The sequence below is a fragment of the Diachasma alloeum genome, unplaced genomic scaffold (genome assembly GCF_001412515.2).
Source record: "Diachasma alloeum isolate Michigan unplaced genomic scaffold, Dall2.0 Dall_scaffold_00389, whole genome shotgun sequence".
Classification (NCBI taxonomy): domain Eukaryota; kingdom Metazoa; phylum Arthropoda; class Insecta; order Hymenoptera; family Braconidae; genus Diachasma; species Diachasma alloeum.
The window spans coordinates 70,993-91,887 of NW_021680528.1; the positions used below are offsets into that span (position 1 = coordinate 70,993).

Genomic DNA, 20,895 nt, shown 5'->3' on the forward strand with positions numbered 1-20,895 from the left:
TGACAATGTTGCTACGATTGATGGTCACAATACATTTCATGCAATGGGAGGAGTCCAGTGTATAACTACAAAGGCCTCAGTGGTGACTGAAGGTAGTATCCCAAGGCTGAAGAAAATACCTGCTGCTCACAACATTAGGATGCATGGGACCACTTCTTTGAAAATATTACCGGGCAAATACCCAAAGGGAAGTCTCTCTCTAGTAACAGTGGAGAATATTGACGAATTACATCCAATTGATAGAAGGATAAAGTTATCATCATCTGAGTTCGCAGGGCTTTATGAGAAATCCAAAGATATGTCACGGAGTTTGTCAGGCTGGCACGGATTCATGGAAGGAATCACTGCTCATCTTCCCTACTCAACATCGCGGATACTTTTCCTCCCGTTCATCACTTCTCCACCAAGTAATTACGACACCATTTTTACAGCTCTTCATGAAGCCTATGACGAATGTATAAAACAAGGTCAAAAAGTTCGTTTTGTTACATTCGATCAACCTCTTTATCTTAAAGCCAGGGAAGTGATAGCTTTAGATGTTTTCGACTCCAACTCATATGACATCATCATTAGACTCGGAGGCTTCCATCTACTGATGTCATACTTAGGAGCAATAGGATTCATCATGCAGGGTAGTGGTCTCAAGGAAATCCTGAGTACTGTCTACGCTTCGATATCTGTGGATAAGATGCTCAGTGGACACGCTTATTCACGAGCCGTTCGAGGACATCTGCTGGTTCATTTGTCATTTGCTAAGATTATTCTAGCGAAGACGAATCTGTCTGCAGAGAACAACGCATTCATGCAAGATCTACTGTTCTCTGAGAGTGTTCTAGAGGGATGCGAAGATCCTATCATAAAAACTATTGTGGATAAATTCATGGACACTGTCGATTACTTCGAGAATCAGGGAGCTACGTCAAAGTTATGGATACAGTATTTTAAAACGGTGACGATAATGAAGGAATTCATAAATGCTGAGAGAACTGGGAACTGGCAATTACATTTAGAATGTATCCAGAGAGTGTTGCCATTCTTTCATGCAAGTGGCCATTTCCCATCTGCAAAGTCAGCTCAATTGTATCTGCAGGAGATGTTCAAACTGAAAGAGAGACTTCCTGCTGACGAGTATAAGAAATTCGTAACTCAAGGTTTTTTTACAATTCGACGTTCAGACAAATTTTGGAGTGGTATTTGGTCTGATATGACTATTGAACAAACCATAATGAAAGATTCGAAGAGCAGTGGAGCATTCACTCATCGTCGTGGGACGACAGACAGTGTATTAGCAAAGTGGATACTTTCTCTGCCCACCCTCATTGAAGTGACGGATAAGATGAGTGAATTTTGTCAAATTGAATTTGGTTCCTCAGAGCAACACACAGATACTAGACCTGGTACAATAGAATGAGATAATGAAGATCTTCAAAAATTCAGTGACTGGTTTTCCACTCATCCGCCTTTCCCTGAAACCCGTGAGATCTTATCATTGAGCACTGGAGTAAAAGGTACTGAAGATATCAACTGTCACAATGCGCATGAAGTGGGAGTGGAATTGATGAGTCAAACTGTCGGGGAGAATTTTGCAGACGTCAACGGCTCCAGGAAAGGAAGAGTAAATTCACTGGCAAATGCTCATAGTTCGATTAACATAAATGATGATGTAATTGCAGTGGACCCTCTACTGCTGTTCCAGAGGATTTCATTAACAAGTAGAAATCCTGAAGAACTCGAAACTTTTTTGGATTATGAATTAGCTCCATGCCCACTCTCGTTGTTCAATGAATTGGGCATGCTTAAGAACACGAAATCTTCTCTGTATGATTGTTTTGAGCCCGCTGAAAAGAATTTGTCTTCCAGCAATTCTATACATGTCATTGATGGGGGTTATTTATTGCATCGAGTATCGTGGCGGCAGAGAGAAACATTCGAGCAAATAACAACGAAATATGTCCAATATGTTCAGAAATATTATCGACCTCAAAGCATTATCATATTCGATGGATATCCAGCAGATGCAACCATGACAAGCATAAAATATGCTGAAAGATTACGTCGACAACAGAAACATTCTTTGACTGACATATTATTTGATCTCAGTATGGCAGCAACGGTTTCTCAAGAGAAATTTCTCTCCAACGACAATGATAAGAACAGACTGATAAGTTTACTGATTAAGAAACTTGAGGATGCTCGTTTCACGTGTAAACAGGCCTATGAGGATGCGTACACTCTGATTATCACGACTGCAATGGAGGTTTCTTCCCATTACGATGAAGTTATAATTGTAGGAGAAGATATTTATATTTTGGTGATACTGACAGCTCGAAATTCTGAAGATTCGAACATCTATTTCTTAAAGCCGAGTAGAGGTAAAACTGAACAAAGGATATACAGCACAGACAGCTTCAAGTATCCATCGATCAGGCAATTCATTCTATTCATTCACGCCTTCACTGGCTGTGATACAACCTCTGCATTTTTCGGAATGGGTAAAATGAAAATGATAGAATTACTTGAAAAACAGCCAGTTTTACACACAATATTAGGACCATTTCTCACCGTTTCTGACCATTTCTGACCGCAAATTCTGCTCGAGGATGGGACCAAAGTGCAAAAGAAAAATTAATCACCTCCTTATATGGAGCTCCAGTTGACGACAGTACTTCTTAGACGAAGGGAGATTTCACTGCTACAAAAAAGCAGTTTCAACATTCTATCAGAAGATTATTCATCACTTCATTTATTGTTTATGCAAAAATGAAGGTTTTTTAGTTGGACATATTCTTCGTATCGATTTCGTGCAGGACGCACCACTATACTTCGTGGTTTCCAGCGGACGGAGCACTCTCCAACGTTTACGTAACGCACGAGTCGGACGCGCTCTTTATATCACATGGCCATATCTCCGAAACTATCATCTTCATCGGAAAAAGTATAGATACATATTTTGTAGAGAATTTTGTGGGGAATCTTTTTATATTCTGTTTTTTGACCAAAAATGGAAAATTTGGGAGTTAATCGAGAAAAACGCTAAAATCGCCCTTTTTGTTTGTTTAAACAATATGTTCCGGAGCGAGGAAAAGTTTAAATTTTTTATATTCATCAGTTAACATCCTAAAGAAACGATAGAAACCATAAAACCTTCAATACATATTATTTCCGCGCGTATACCTCTGACGCCTGGACTATTACCTGGCGCCCATAATATTCAAGTTTTTGTGCTTAATTAGATTTAGGGGAAGTAGGGCGAAGGTAATGGGCATTTTTAACCCCCACGCGAAAATGTCACGTTATACTCTTTTTGATTTCATCAGTACTATTAGCGTTGGTTTCTGTATTCTCAGTATCCAAACCGCAGAGTTCCTCGTTGCTGATTCCCTATTATTGGAATTTTTGAATGAATGTTTCCACTTTGGCTTCGATATGTTCGATTCTGATGCACTCTTCGACCCTTTTTATGAAACGTGTTTTGAAGGCTGTGCATTTGCTCTTAAGATTTTCAAGATCTGCCATGCTTGTGGTTATAGTGGTGCCATGATGTAGTTCCGCATGTAAGATACGCGACAATTTCTTTTGTACCTTTGTATTCATGTAGTTCGCACCGAATCCGCCCCTGTTATTTAATAAAGTAATTTTTTATTATTTGCTCTCATACTTTGCATTGATGTAAGAAGTTTAAGCGATTCATTTCTGAAAAATTAACCATAATCGCGTCCTAATGAATATGTGCATTGAAACCAATCTCGACTCCAAGACTACCCACCGAATAGCAATCCAGCATGTTGACAATCTGGAGAATAACCATCCTATTCTAAAAAGAAGAGCCACACAAATATATCGAATCGAATCGAAATCTCGAAAATCTGTCAGCACAATCCCATTAGTCATTTTCTTTTTAGGCGCTAATTTCAAACGGAAAGAAACATTACTGTTCACTGATGCTTTTATTTCCATCGATCGATGCAATTGGAGAGCAACATTGTAGGCTCGATTAAATGAGGATCTTTCACATCTTTTATTCAACATGTTTTTTGCAGTAAAATTAAATAAAATTGTATTTGGCTGTAATGAACATGTACATTTTTGTCGATGACGGATTCTGATGGATTGGCCAGAAGTGCGCCATCTGCAGAGCATTTGTATTAATGTTCCGAGATAGAGAAAGAGAGAGAGAGAAAGAGAAATTCTCTTTCTTTCCGATTTAACCCTTGCACGCACCAGATCATTCCTCGAGAAGTGAAAATAGATTCAGTGATAACAATGTCAGATAGGAAATATCCATTTACATCAACGAAAGAAATTGACTGTTTCGAGAAGGGGGACTCGCCAGTGTAAGTATTTTTTTGAGTAGCTTTATCAATGATATTTTTTTTTATAATCGATCAACTTAACCTCACTCTCCACGTGCTTCAAGTTCATTCTTTTTCACGGTAAATTTTTTTTGGTACATTTTTTAAATGTTTGTTGAGTGTTCGAAGAAACTGTAAATCCTTTTATTTTTCTACTATTTTCAAACATTTGTTATTTTTTTTTATAATCGATCAACTTAACCTCACTCTCCACGTGCTTCAAGTTCATTCTTTTTCGCGGTAAATTTTTTTTGTTACATTTTTTAAATGTTTGTTGAGTGTTCGAAGAAACTGTGAATCCTTTCATTTTCCTACTATTTTCAAACATTTGTGAAGTGTTAAATTTTCGAATTTCTTCGAAAAAAGTAGCAGCTTTTAGAATTGAACAAATTATTCTCTGAGTCATAGTGAAAAAATTGCTTGAGTAGTTTTGTTTTTTTTGTCAAGTGGTGAAAATTGAATTAATGGTGAATTTTGACTTCTTCAAACAGAAAAGTTTGTGATTTATGGAATTTGTGAATCTTTTGACAGAAATAAAATTTCCAATACTTGGCGAATTTTTTCATTATATTCAATTCAATCAAAAAGTTAATAACTCAGTGAATTGATCAAATCAAATCGTCAAATCATTATTGTTCTTGCCGAAAAATTCATCATTAACGAAATTAATAATGATTCATAAAGGGTGTCAATTTAAGTCGACAATTTAAATTTTGTTCTGATTTAAGTTGACACCCTTGGTTACTTTTATTTCTTTTGCTGCTGGTATAAAATCTGGAATTATCAGTGAATCTTTATTTCTTCAAAAAAACTTAATAACTTTATCTCTAGAATGGTGATAAAATGAAATTTTTTTCTTTATTCTAACTGCAATATAACGTATGCAGAATAAACTCGATTTTCATTCTTAGCTTCCCGATTATGTGGAATTGTAATTTATTTATGGTATGGATAATTTTATGGAGAAAAATCGCCCCCCCCCTCCCCTCCTCCCTTCTCATTGGAAAATTGCGGCAAACAGTTCAAAGTGATTTTTTTATATATGAAAAACACTGGTTAATGTCGTTTTTAGAATACTCAGTGGTTATATCAACAAAATCGACGGGATAAAATCCGTAAGCAATGGCAGTAAAACCCTGCTCAAATTCGTGGTCAATAACGGGGATGGAACAAGAATCAGGGTTCTGATGTGGGGAAACGTCGCAAAAAAATATGCTACTCAATTGTTGATGTATCAGGTACGTTATCAAATGATACCCACGGAAATAAACAACAGCAAATTATTTCCCAATGAATCATTCAAAAAATAGCTGACTTTTAATTGTATTTTTTCAGAAGATATTCATTAATATGGGGATCATCTCTGAGGCCAACACGAATTACAACAAAGACGAAGACGTTGTCAATATGGAATTCAATGTTCAAATCTCAAGTGTTATCAAGTTCTTGGGTTCATGGGAGGGCGCTACCGTGATCGCACCAGAAAACTTCCCAGAAACCTCCATGACTGCTCTCAATGTTGTGAAGGGTCCTGTATCTGTTATCGGCTATATCAGAAGTGAATTCGTCACAGTTACATTCCAATCTTCATCGTATGGAGGCGGATGCGTCGTGTTCGGAGATTACCGACTCTCAATTCAAATTGCCCATTTCACACCGGATGAGAATTTGAAGTACGGAATGTGTGTAAAATTGATGGGTAAAGTGAAGACAACAAAGAATCAGGGGATGTATTTCGAAGTGCCTGACATGAAACATATCCACATCATTGAAGGAATGACAGCCACTGAAGAAGAAATGGCTGAAGCAGTTATTCCAGCTCTTTCTAAACGACACTCGACTGAGGGAGGTCCATCATCACAACCGAAACGTACCAAGCATGACGAAAATAACAAAGAAAATTCAACATCCAATGATTCAACCATGGAAATTTGAATCTTCCCAAAAATCATAATTATAATTATCGCGATAAGATTCATGATTACAATATGACAGATTCTATTATAGAGAAGAATATTTATTAATAATATTAGAAACTAGAAAAGTGAGGCTGGGTGTCTCTTTGTGATATATAATTATAACGTTTAATTTATTAGAATTCTGAGTTTTTGAAAAAAAAAATTGATTTTCATCTTTGAAAAAGAAGTTTGAGTCGAGAAAAACGTTTAATCCAAATAAATATTTAATGTATGATTGTAGAGTCACGAGTACAAAATACTTATAAGGTTTTTTTAAAGTATATTTAGTCTCATATTTTTAATATAAAAAATAGACAAATGCAGTAGGAACTGTAAAATATCCTTGACTGAATAATGATAATTCTATATGTAAACAACATTCCTGTGATGTTTCATGTCTATGAATCATATCGCGATATTTATACATGATGTTTAAAAATTACATGCGCCTGGTTCTATGGAGTATTATTATTTTATTGTGCAAAAACTAAGAGTTGATTCCCTTTGAAATTTTGTGTTCAAATCTACATTACTTTCATGTGTGAAGCTCTTTGATGCTGCTTATTTCATACGCTCGATGAAAAAAAATTATGTTGAAAAACTGTTTCAAACTGTCTGCGTTCTATATTCTGATGAAAAATAAAGTGTTATAATGAGCTAATGATACAAGTTGAATAGTATAATTTAAGTATCTACTCGATAAAAAAAATTATGTTAAAAAAATGTTTCAAACTGTCTGCGTTTTATATTCTGATGATGAAAAAATAAAGTGTTATAATGAGCTAATGATACGAGTTCAATAGTATAATTTAAGTAATTATGATTTTCGTTCAAACTGTTTTTTCAGTATTAGATTTGAATGGAGGAAGTCAGAAGTTGTTGTTCATAAAAACTCTTCAACTCACATGAAAACATGAAGCATGACGAGAGAAAATAGTTGAGTCCAACCGTGGGAGTCTGGTCGTCGATTCTACCCTGCATATCCCCACTCTTACGTTGAAGACCGAGACTATCGAGGAAGAGGGGGGGGGGGATAAATTGAGGACGAGACTCATACTGTGACGACTATATCCACTCCTCCCCACTTTGTGCTTGCAAACAGATGGAAACAATTGCTTACGTATTCTGGTAATGTCCGCTGTATACAAAGGAAAGAACTGTTTTTATTAAGGCCTTGGAAAAATTGAAAATTGCATCATTCAATATAACTAAACTTCTAACGAATCCCCCATCCAAATTATGTTAAATCATTACAAACTATCTTCAGTCAATTAAAAAATTATTATAAATTATTATAACTCATATTTCCCTCTCCATCCATATCCTTCCTTACCGACAACCACTATAATACAGAAACGTCCCCACAGAGGGATAACGGCCGCAAGACATTTCAGTACGTGCCATAAAAATAAAAGAAGAAGAAGAAGAAGAAGACTATATCCACAGATCCTGCTGAAGGAATTGAACATTCAAGTGATATATATGTGATGATATAATTAATAAAATCTATTCAGTTAAGGTTATTTAGTGAAATGCATTGAGTAAATATCTCAATCGTAAAAGGACGTTAAAAATTCGGAAAAATCATTGTCGTCTCATGAGTCGATTGTATTGGATAAATAGTGTGCGATTAACCTAAAAAAAAAAAAATTCAGTGGCGTATGCTTGGGGTGATTTAGACACACGATAAGGAAATATCATCGTAAGTAGTTCAATTCAGGTTTTCATCTTTCGATAATTTTAAGGGAAGACAAGTATAAAATTGCTTTGTCTTTCATATAGTAGGGGAAGGGTGGGTAAAACGGACCTTTCTGACTTTTACTCCATCATTAATAACTTAGCAATGAATTTATTGATCAGGATGAAACCAGGTGGGTTTCGAAGCAGAAAGATCATAGTTTCAGGTGAAAAAAAGCTATTCATTCATTCATTATTTGTTCATTTCATCAACAATTTTATGAGTTACTAATATTCTTTCACAAATCATAAAGGTCCGTTTCATCCGCCTTTCCCCTATAATTATTTTTATTTGCAAATAACTTATAGTAATATCTTTTCGAATAGATATTCTGTTTATTTTTTCTGTACCATGTATGTTGTTTTCAATTTTCACTTTTTATATTTTATCAATTGATAATTGAATCGGGTTATCACCCCAATCAAATCAAATGTTATCAATAAATTTTTATTCTACATCATTGAATGCATAACAAACATCATTCACAGGAGAGAAATGAAATTTTCAACGAAGTTAAATGAAAAATCAAATGAATGGTTATATATATTATTCATAATTATCTTCCATTTCAACAACATGACACCAAAATGTATATATTTTAAGCCAGAGTTGAATTCATTTCAAATGAGATAGTTGAAAATTTTCCCAGAAAGATTGTTCAAACAAAAATTTATTTCGCAATCAATTTCCCAAAAGATTTCCCTCCCCTTTCATTTTTGTCTCTCCGTTTGTAACAATTAAATTGTATATTGTTTACAGTGTCAATTTACTGGAATCTTTTGAATTGTCATCTAATAAAATTCATTGACGTGATAACTTTGTAAGAATTTTGCTTTAATATTTATGGTGAGTTCAATTTCAATTTATTCTTTTCAATGAAACGCAATGTCATCAGCATGAAGCTTTAACAGTATTATTATTCATTTTTCAGGTTTCACTCAGCAGGCTTTGACGTTGGAAAATCGAAAAATATTATATTTATTATATATATTAGATTAACTTAGAAATTATACTCTTAATTCATGTAAAATAATAAAATGAATAAATTTTCCCATGAATAAATACATTCACCTACGATTTCAGATTTTTCGTTTTTATGTACATACTCAATTTCAGCCCATAACCATAAAAACTCTACTGTGAATCATTTTCATCCCTCGAGGAAAAATACTCAAAATAGTGAACGTTTTTCCCAGAAGAATTTACGCTGACTACAACAACCATAACCAATAACCAAAAAAGCAAACTCCAGACTGTAATATAAAAACAAATATCTACAGAACGAATCTGGTGAACGAAGTGAAAAAACAAAATAGAACAAAAGAGATCGTTAAATTAAAGGAAAATACGACTTTCACAGAATAAAGAAAACTAACTGATCCTCAGATTATACAGATACAAAGATTTTCACTGGATACATTTCTCTTCCGATTACGAGAACTGAACTATAATTCATTTGTATATACAACTATAATAATTCAATACAAATTGGAAAATTAATAATATCGATTCTGTAATATTAATATCGATTCTGTTGGAAAACTATTTCATTTAAATTATAATTTAAATGAATGAAAGCTAAATGTCTATTTGAGCTTAAAAAAAGAGAATTGTTATCAATTTTGAGGTACAAAATTTTTTATTGACGTAGTGATTGTTCACATTAACGCGCCATTCATCTACTTCCGCGCTTTTCCATAAGAACTTACATCCAAAATTGATATTTCTGGGTTGCAGAGAGTTTTGAGAAGAAATATTGCACTTGATCTATTCATCAAATTATTCTTCATTTTCGAGGTTCGAATAAAGTTCCAATTGATAAGATAAAAATTGATTGTGATTCCAATATGCCGAGACGTAAAATTCAAAGGACATCTGAGGAAGAAGCAGAATTGAAGAGAATTAGGCGTGAAAAAAACGCAGCCCAACAACGAAAATGTCGTCAAAAAAAGTGTGTTGATCGTAATCTTGCGAGGCAACAAGACTCAATGATTAATCTAGGAACTTCATTGTCATTTTCATATCCAACTCCCACTGTCCTTGACATTGAATCCTCACCTACCGATGAGATTCGTCATGCACGAGTTCACATACTCTCTGAAAATCTAAATATTCCAATGTACGTAGAATCAACTAAGAATATCGAAGAACATTACATAGGGCCCATGAATGTCTTATGTAGTTATTGCAATGCGAAACATTTTGCAAGCGAGAAAGTTTCTGGAAAAACAACATTTAATAGTTGCTGTAGTCATGGCGAGGTAAATTTGGAACCCCTACCCGAGCCACCGCAGGTTCTACAAGATTTATTTGATGGTAGTCATGAACAATCTAATCATTCCATCAGCATATACGTAGCTATAACAATTCTTTTGTATTCGCGTCTTTCAACGCAAATTTAGTCCACTTCAACGAAAGAAGACCTGGTCCATATTGCTTCAAGATAAATGGACAGATTTATTACCAATTCAATACTTCTTTATATCCTCCTTTGAATGATAGTCCGTCTTATGGTCAGCTTTTCATTATTGATCAAGAAGAAGCGACGCAACATCGATGTGATCAAATGTCGACATTGAATTCAGAATTAGTAGAAGCGATCGACAATGCTTTGCGAGAATCCAACATTTTTACACAATCCTACAGAATGATGCATGAAGAACTGCAACAGGCAACGATCAATTCGGGCTCAGGAGTAGAACCCGAAATGCAACTATTATTTTCTTTGAAACCTGGTCTCGATAATAGGAGATACAATGTCCAGAAAATAAATGAAGTTGCTGCAATATTCACTACTACGGCTGATGGTGAAATTCCAGAGTCATACGTTTCCGTACGTAATAAACAGACGCGAGAATTGACTTACGTTAGCACTATGGATCCGAATGTTGAGCCATGGATATATCCACTGTATTTTCCACACGGAACAAGAGGGTGGCATCAAGACATACAATGTGTCAATCGTAATGGACGAGTTTCCCGAAATGCTTAAATTAAGCATAGAATCCCGAGTCGAATATTAAGACCTGAATTCCCCCTTGAACACCCATCATGAGTAGGAGCACCAGGATGAAGTTAGGGTGTATTTACATTCAGAAAGCCCCCCTGGTTTCCGCCTGAACGTGCGAGTTATTTCCAAATCCCGAGGATTCAGGAGGAAAACAGAAGGTATGTTAAACGTATTTATCGCCTGCACCGCCTAAAATGTTTTCCACTCCATCCCCCCTGGAAAGAACCTGCAAACAGATCATCCTGGCTATCAGGGTTAATTCAGGCGATTTGCGATTCCTTTTCATTCGACAGGAGGAGAAGGGGAAAAAAAGTATCAGTTGAGAAGGGTTTTTACGCCTTTAGGATGACGCAGGTTCATATAAGGAGTTGTTCAGGATGTATAGGATGAAGAAAGAAGGAAAAAATATCTCAAGGAGGTAATAGGGGCGAATAAGGTAGATATACGACTCGAGGAGGTAATAGGGGAGAATAAAGTCCAGATATTCGACTCGAGGAGGTAATAGGGGGGAATAGGTCCAGATATTCGACTCGGGATGGCTGATCGAGGCGATAATGTGATCCTTAAAGGCGGCAGACTTTTTCAGCAGTGGGCAGTCGATAGTTACGTCAAGGTCGAAAAAGACAGAATAACTTATGTGAAAATGGAATCAAAAGCAATTGCGTGCTGATAGTTATCAGGGCTTAAAAGATCATTTACAGAGGAGGGCAAATGATAGAAATGCTCAAGTTGGAAAAATGGTCATTCTCCCTTCATCATTCATTGGCTCCCCTCGCAATATGGTGCAATTGTATCAAGATGCTATGACCATTGTGAGAAAATTTGTTAAACCTGATTTATTCATAACCATGACATGTAATCCTAACTGGCGTGAAATCAAGGAAAATTTGGTGCCCGGGCAAACCGCATCTGATCGACCAGATATTGTCGCTCGCGTGTTCAACCAAAAAAAAGACCATCTGATTAGAAAAACTATCGTGAATGATAAATTATTTGGTCAAGTACGTGCATATGTATGGGTTGTTGAATATCAAAAACGTGGTTTGCCTCATGTCCATTTATTATTGACGTTGAAAGCCGATCACAAGATAGTCACCCCTGATGCTGTTGATAAATACATTTCTGCAGAAATTCCAGATCCTAATGATGATCCCATTTTACATCAAGCTGTGATGAAACATATGATTCATGGCCCATGTGGTAATTGGTGTAAGGATGAAAAAGGCAAGTGTACAAAACATTTTCCCAAAGACTTCTAGGAAGAGACAATTATGGATGAAAATGGATACCCGTCTTATCGCCGTAGGAACACAGGTGTTTATAATCGCCTGAATGGAAGTACATCAGACAATCAATATGTAGTACCACACAATCGTAAATTAATGAACTTATACAACTGCCACATCAATGTAGAAGCCGTAAGTAGTATTAAGGCTGTGAAGTACCTGTATAAATGTGTAACGAAAGGACACGATGCTGCTGCTATTGAAGTATCCGATTCGGGTAATACTGAGAACGTAATTGAACACGATGAAATTCGCAATTTTCTCGAAACTAGATATGTTAGTCCTGTTGAAGCTTGTGATCGCATATTGAGTCACTCCTTACAAGACAAGAGTCATTCCGTTATGAGATTACCTGTGCACTTACCTAATCAACAAACTGTAACGTTCATTGATACGGCTGATGAAGGAGCTATACAAGATGCTCTGGAAAAAACGACAATGTTGATTGATTATTTCGCTCTGAATCAGCGAGATCCAGAGGCAAGAAAATTTACATATGCAGAAACCCCATCTCATTATGTATTCAAAAAAGCAAAAGGAGCTAATAAGGGTAAATGGAGGAAACGGAAAGCACATTTTAATGTGATTGGACGAATGTACTCCGTAGCACCGAGTCAAATTGAATTGTTTCACCTTCGTGTATTACTGATAAAAGTGAAAGGAGCAACAAGTATTGAAGAACTTACAACAGTTGATGGACAACGTTGTGATACATTCCATGGTGCCTGTTTAGCAATGGGTCTAATCGCGGATGACACAGAATGGGAACGTGCAATGGTTGAAGGAGAAACTTGGATGATGTCCTTACAACTTCGACGATTATTCGTTCGGATATTGATTTACTGTCATCCCAATTATCCAGACATGCTTTGGGAGAAATTCAAAGATGCCTCAAGATTATCAAAGAAATTGTGAGGCTCATGAAGCAGAGCTCAGAGCTTATGCCCAAATAAAGGTATTCCTCACCGAAGAAGGTTCAGACATAAGTCGTTTTCCTGATATGCCTCAGATTGAAGAATTTGTAGCAAATATTGATGAGCCAGTTGAAGAAGAACTTGAACAGAATGAAAAAAATTGGCCGCGATCAGTACAAAAAGCTAAATGTTAAACAAAAACAAATTGTAGATGAAATTTTAAAAGTTATATCATCCAACTCAACAGGACAAACGAATACATGTTTCTATATTGATGGACCTGGGGGTTCTGGCAAGACGTTCATCTACACCACAATCTACCACTTATTAACAGGGAGCTCCAAAAGCGTTTGCACGATGGCTTTCACTGGAATTGCGGCAATATTGCTTCCACATGGAAAGACTGTTCATAAAACTTTTGGTATGCCTGTACCTCTTTTTTCCGATTCTGTAGGAAATATCAAAAGTCAATCCAAAGAAGCTGAGTATTTGAAAAGTGTTGATGTGTTCATCTGGGATGAAGCCCCCATGGCACCGAGGTATGCCTTAGAGTTAGTTGATCGAACACTCCGTGACTTGATGAATGTGAATTTACCATTTGACGGAAAAGTTGTAATCTGGGCGGCGATTTCAGACAACTACTACCTGTGAAAACTCATGCAACTCGCAGCGAGATGGTCAATCTATCCATCAAGTTCAGTGCATTATGGAGACATTTTTCAATGTTTTCTTTGACTGAAAACATGCGAGCACTTCCAGGAGAAGCAGAATTTTCGAAATACCTTTTATCTGTTGGTGATGGAGTTGCAAATGATAACAATAATAATTTGTTAGCTCCACAACAGTGTGTAGCTCCACGAACAGATAACATCGTTGACGCCACATTCAAAAACCTGATAGAGGACCGAAGATTTGGTGAGTTTGCTAATGTTGCAGTACTATCTGCACGGAATATTGATGTGGATGAAATTAACAGTAGAGTTGTAGAGTTATTCGATAAAGAATCCGAGAAAATCTATACTAGCGTTGACAGTATTGATAATTGTGATAATGGAGATATTTCCGATGCCATTGTACCAGAGTATTTGAATACTTTAAGCCCACCCGGTTTTCCACCCCATGAATTGAGATTGCGAAATAATTGCATTGTCATGCTTATTCGCAACCTCAGCATAAACGAAGGGTTATGTAATGGCACACGATTACAAATATTAGAACTGGCGAATAATCTTTTGAAATGTCGGATTCTCACAGGTGATAGATCAGGAGCTATAGTTTTCATACACCGCATCACGTTATACTGCGAAGATATTTATCCTTTTACGTTCAAACGCCGTCAATTCCCAATAAAATTGGCTTTCGCCATGACTATTAACAAAAGTCAAAGACAAACATTCAATAAAATTGGCCTTGATCTTCGAAAAGATGTTTTCAACCACGGTCAACTATACGTTGCATTTTCACGAGTTCGATCATGGACTTCATTACAAATATTCTTAGGTGCTCAACGAGTCAATGATATCGTAAAAAATTATGTATACACTGAATTGTACCATTGATTTCATAATCTGCAACAATATTTAAACAACTGATAAGATCATGCGCACCAAAAGGGCGCATCATTTTATTCATTCGAAAATTCCTGTGCATTATTAACATGAAATATTTTCGAACGAATTGGACATATATGTATAACACATATATATTCAATCATTCGTATCACACAGGCCTACATACATTAGTTTATATAATATAATCAAGGATCATTCATTTTCCGTGCGCTCAAGCGCGCGTTCGGTCTCGTCAAGAAAAAGGAAGAGATAAATTCATTTCTGCACATCCTAACTCACCCCTTACACAACAATCCAATACGTTTAATCAAACTCTTCCTAACCAACTTCTCTGCCTCCAGAAATCCTCCTCTCAACTCACTTCTCTTCGCTACTCCCAAACAAAATGTAAACCAGTCACGAGTTCATGATATTGCAATACCGTGGTCACAATATGAACATGTTATTGGCGTCATTACGAATGAAAATGTGTACTTGAGTATATTTTCTACCTCATATTCATTTTCTTCCCTTCGCGATCGATTTCAAACAATTTTTGAGATACTTGCAGCTACAAATTGAGCAAATATTAGTAAATTGAGTGGCAATTTTATTTTTCGTTTGGAAGTAATGAAAATCACTATTTCACCACGTTCATCATTTCCAATTGCGCATTCGTGATTAGATAAAAAAAATGATTTAAAAACTTTTGCAGACAACGTACAGCAATTAATGCGCTGCACTTCCTGTAACACTTCAAAAGTATTCGTCCCAAATTAAAATAATACTGAATTAAAAATTATTTGAGGAAGAAAAAAACTCCCACGATAGACAGGAATTGCTCCATTCATTATCGATGTATCTGTGATTCACGAAAAATCAAACGAAATACGTTATCGGATTCGAATATCAATCCATTTTCAGCTGAAGGTCGTTCATATTCCGACCTACTTCTTTTGAGAAATGATTGCGCTCAGCAGGTATTTGTATCCTTATAATTAATTTCGTTTTAGTCGATCGCCACAAACAATCTTAGATGATTTATTTTTTTTAATTCAGTGATCCTCGGGAAGATCACTTCCTTATTCCCTATTTCACTTCCTACCATTTATTTTTGTTCATTTATTCTCGGCAAAATTATCTCTCCTATTTATTTATCCTTGGTAAGACTCATTTCTTTTAATTAAATATGCCCAATAAGATATCCCTACATTCAATAATAAATTTCGAGGAAATTAGGAACGTCGATGTGCTACCTGGAATACTTGTGAAGAATTGATAAAGAAAAATCTCGCGTCCATATCATATGAGTTATGTCCAACCAAACATGCTCCCTTTCCTTCACTTTCCATCTGGATTTTTGAAAGAGAATTGGGTTAAGGGATAATTAAGATAATAGACATATTATTTAATTTACTGATTAACTCAAATTCTACTACAATGGCCTTTAACAGGCGCATTGTTCTCAGGGCCACAAGTTTTTAAGAAAGGAAGTAGTGTTGTGTGTTTATTGTTTTCCTTCCTCTCAACCACCTTCATGTATGATCGTCTCTTTCTTTCTCGTTATTCTTTCATCTCTTCGTTGCTAGCCTGCGGACGAGTCTTTTGCTTCGTATCTTTTTATCATTTATTTCGCCCCAAATACATATAATAAAGTCATTATATCGTATCGTTGAATATGTCCATAATTCACAGAAATTGTAATAAACAGTGTTTCCTCTCATGTGTTTCCTTACGTTGACCGAAACCGTAGTAGACAGCTCTACTTCAATTTGATTATTTCCATTAGGATAATCAGATACAGAGCCTGATGCTTTTCATTAGATGAATCCACTCAAACTTAACTAAAGACTGAAATATAACATCACCCATTATCTTCTTCAAGACAGAGAAGCAGCCATAATGGCAACGTGAAAGATCAAAGGAGTAAGGGCGATGGTTACTGATTCTTCAGTAACCAGCCAATATTAGGAATGGGTAGGATAATTCGGGTCGTCAGATGGACCCAACTTTTACTCAACGTCAGCGTCTGGCAGAGTACGTGTGGATTTCGGGTTAGTAGCTGTGGATTGCTTTGTGATGCTTAAATCACGATGTTTGAGTTTCTGGAGTCAAATTATGAGTCAAATCTCAAGCACAATACGATGCATATTATACTTCGATGTTCCCTCTTCCCAGAGGGTAAGTTCCATTTCCCATAAGTTCATTGTATTAACAAGTACCAACCTCACAACTTTAACTCGTTTATGATACTCGGAATAAAAATTGTATGCTTTATCTCGGCCTTTACTAATATCCCACAGCTTTTCGCAAAAACGTTTCACCCAATATTTCATCGCAAATACAGAGTACACAGTCTTGTCAATACTCCTCTATAAATAATGATAAATTTCTTGGGCAGAGGCACCACCAATTACTCAAATTTTGATGAATCCACGTTGTTTAATGTCCGTGACAGACGAAATTCCTGTTTAAGCATCTATACTGCAATTCCACGAAACGGCTGAGAGTATCTCTTAAATGTTGACGAACGTCATAACTTACCAACGTACCGTTCGTTCAACTAGAAGATAGAATATATGTGAGGAAGAAAAAGATTGTGAGTCACCTTTGAATGAATTGATCGACTATTCGGGTAGATCATTGTTTCTGGTTGCAAGATACCGATGTTTCCATAATTCTCCTCTGTTATCTACTGCTGTTTATATTCGATTTATATATATCTCTGAATTACCTGAGCACAGTCATTCACATAGAGTGTATCGTTGGTTGGACTCTCGAAGATTACAGCTCTCGACAAGTAATCGCACATGGTTGGGTTACCGAGCGACCAATCCCACATGGTGGAATCAAAATTGTTGATAACCATAAACATGTGTGGCACCCAAAGTCTCATTACGTTGAACCTGAGAACAAGTTATACACCGATCTTTTGAGAAATTGTTGGAAGAATAGTCATAAGAATTGTTACAGAAATTGCTCTGTAACTAATAATTTTCGAGGACAAAGACCGAATAGCCTCGTTTGCCGCAAGTTTTCTCCAAAAAGGTTTTTCGGACAAATTCTTATAAACATCTCCATTACGAAGAAATTTGAAAAATACTCGGCAATCAGTGAGGTATGCCTCAGCACCAATAAAAGTATTTCTAGATGATCATGATTCTACAATCACATGCCCAAGATTGGGTCATTAGTCCATTATTCCAATTTTTTATGTAAGGAATGTATTGTACATGCAATACGCATAAAACGTAGTGTTATGCTCCAAAACATGGAGTATCATTTCCGAATCATTCTGGAATATAGGCAAACGTAAGTAGCACATATTTTTCAGAATCAAAACATGAAATTAAAAAATATTTAATCAATCGAAAATATACTTGCACTGAAGGACACGTATATTCGCAATAAAAGGTAACGCACTGAAACACCATCAGCAGTTTCCATTGGGCTCAGTCGCATGGGATTATCATAAGACCATGCCGATGAGGCAATGATCGAGATGTCATGGTCTCTCGATGAAATAAATACTCGAGAGACTATTGTTTTTGGGCCAGTAACTTGACGACAGCCATTATCAGCATTAATCTGATACCTTCTGTATCGAAATGAATGCGTTTGATTTCAACTTCGAGAAACTAGATTAAAAATAAACAATATTATTTAGTAATTGTCGCGTGTGTATTATTTCAATAATTAACAGAACCCAGCCCGCTCGTTTCTCTAACATTTTTGGTGATAGAATATTTTATTTTTGGAAAAAGACGGAGGCCTGATTAACCACTGTCTTATCGTACAGCAAAGAAGAGATAATATTCAACAACCTATCTACCTGACCGTGGACTGGCCATTTAAGGGGAGACCGCGGTGAAATTTGAAAGTCCCGGGATTCGGATAGGATTGAGCTTACAGCTTTTGGTACTTATTGAGGGTCGGTATAAAGTAATATTGAAGCCGCCACCGGCGATTTTCGTCACGTAGAAGTGGTCAAAACGGATGAAACATTGTTTGAACCTTCAAAGCGGTGCAAGTGTATCATTTTTAAATCGATTGAGCTTAAATTTGATGCGCACATATTCTTTAGATACCCAAGTCCAGCTATGCATGGATTTTTCAAACTATTTATTGTTGGTATATATCTCAATTTTTTTCTCTCTCGTGATATACCAAAACATCATGAACTATTTCAAATATTCATACAAAGATAGTCTCTTTGAAGGGGGCAACGGAGTGGACAGGGATCGAAGAGGTTCTGGCTTTTATGGGCTCTGAAAAGGCGGTCGGCAAGAGAGATTTCTAGGAGTAAGGGAGAGGGAAATCATGGAGTGGTTGAGATAGGAAGGGTTGAGGAATGGAAAGAGGTTGAAAGTGAGGGGGAAAATGGAAAAGTGGTGTAACGAGGAGGAACGGGAAGATGATGGAGAGGTTATGGAGTAACAGGGAAAACATGGCAACTAGAGGCTTATGGTCTGAAGTGAGTCGCAGTAAAAGGCAGGAACAGGTGAAACTGGAATCAGGGTAAGTGAAGGTGGAGAGGTTAGGGTAGGCTGGAAGCTATGGTGAAGCATAGGATCGAGGGGAAGAGTGCGTTGCGGGAACAGCAAGCAGTGGGAAAGTAATTGCGAATTGTGATACACGTGGCCGGGTCAGAAAGAGAGGTTAGAGTGAAGAATGTCGGAGGGAGAATGGAATAAGTGGGTGGCGGACGATAAAGAGTAGAAAGAATGTATGCTGAACGAGTTGAAGGTGATTAGTGGGTTGTTGAAGGAAGTGCTGCTGATGAGGAGGGACACTCGGGACGAAGGCGGATCTGGTTGGGGAAGTCAGGCGGGCGCGGAGATGGCATGTGAAGGAGAGAGTGAGATGCCATACCAAGGGTGACATACCAAGGGGTCGGTCAGTCACAAGCCAGTGGGTGTTGGGTATGCACGACAGGGTGACGCGGAGATTCATAGTCGTCACGGTGCCCGACCGTTCAGCGCAGTTACTCATATCCAAGATCAAACAGTTTGTGAAACGTGGATCCGTGATGCCTGTTGGGCAAGTTATGTGACTTTGCGGGATAATGGATACATACATTATCCTGTGAATCACAGTGTCAAACATGTGGAGAGATTAACTGGTGCACAGACACAACTGGTGGAGCGTGCATGGAGAGAGCTGAGACAACTAGCACCCAAATACGAAATAAGGGAGGGGACTGTGGGGATTAAACTGAGTAAGTTTATTTTCATATAATCTACCCCCAAACCAGACAGGATTTCCACATTTTTCCGACTCGTTAGCAACTATTACGACCCCGATTAGCCTATAAAATTGTGGTGCATCTATCGATTTGAAGTTTCCCGATACGGTTCTTGCTTCCGCGGTGTTTTGATGGATTGAGTCATCTGGTGTATCACTCATTCCAATTCGTATGCAATATACGAATATATATGTATGATAATATACATCAGATTTAATTTGGTTTGAAATTTATAATTATTTATTTAATACCACCAAGGAAGGGTGGAGGAGCTATCTAGGCAAATCCAGAGAAATATAACCTGGGTCACTGCCACCCATGACTCCCTGATTATTCAGGGATAGCAACACCCGAGTCAAGTTGGGATTGTGGAACTCTTAGTCGGGGTATAGGGGAAACTGACAGTCAGTTACCAAAATACTCATCTCCATCATATTCGCTATTTATTTTTCACTATTTATTGTCCTATGAGGAGAACGGCGGATACACAGATCCGATTCTTCAATCTGTTGCCCTTGATATGATTGATTGTGGTGTGCTAGGTCTTCTTCGAGATCGAGCATCACCACGTCTTCGTTCGTGATCCTGGGTAACGCAAAGCGTGATGCAATTTCTGTTTCGAGCAAATACTGAAAAAATAATTTAGAGGCTCCAAGGTATTATTGACTTAATTTGGCATACATTGGATCGAGCAAAGAAACAGAAATAATGAAATTATAAATATAAATTAATTTTTTTCAGGAGAGGGCTTATTGTTGACAATTACCATTATTAATAGACTAGGGAGCTTCGCCCCCTGCTCGCTTCGCTCGCCGACCCCGGGGGCTTCGCCCCCCCCCCCC

At 36.9% G+C, this 20,895-nt stretch overlaps 1 protein-coding gene and 1 long non-coding RNA gene across 2 annotated transcripts in view; one reads left to right on the top strand and one right to left on the bottom strand.

Annotated features, from left to right (window-relative positions):
• LOC107041889 overlaps positions 1 to 20,895 on the bottom strand; it is a 312,145-nt gene that overhangs the window by 38,329 nt on the left and 252,921 nt on the right. The window contains exon 3 of the mRNA XM_029126392.1: positions 17,543 to 17,714. Coding sequence (XP_028982225.1) covers positions 17,543 to 17,714 — 172 coding nt within the window. The remainder of the gene's footprint in view (positions 1 to 17,542; positions 17,715 to 20,895) is intronic.
• LOC107041892 lies at positions 7,716 to 9,092 on the top strand. The gene is made up of 3 exons (XR_001461105.1): positions 7,716 to 8,012; positions 8,808 to 8,894; positions 8,980 to 9,092. It is a non-coding gene; the product is annotated as an uncharacterized LOC107041892 (long non-coding RNA).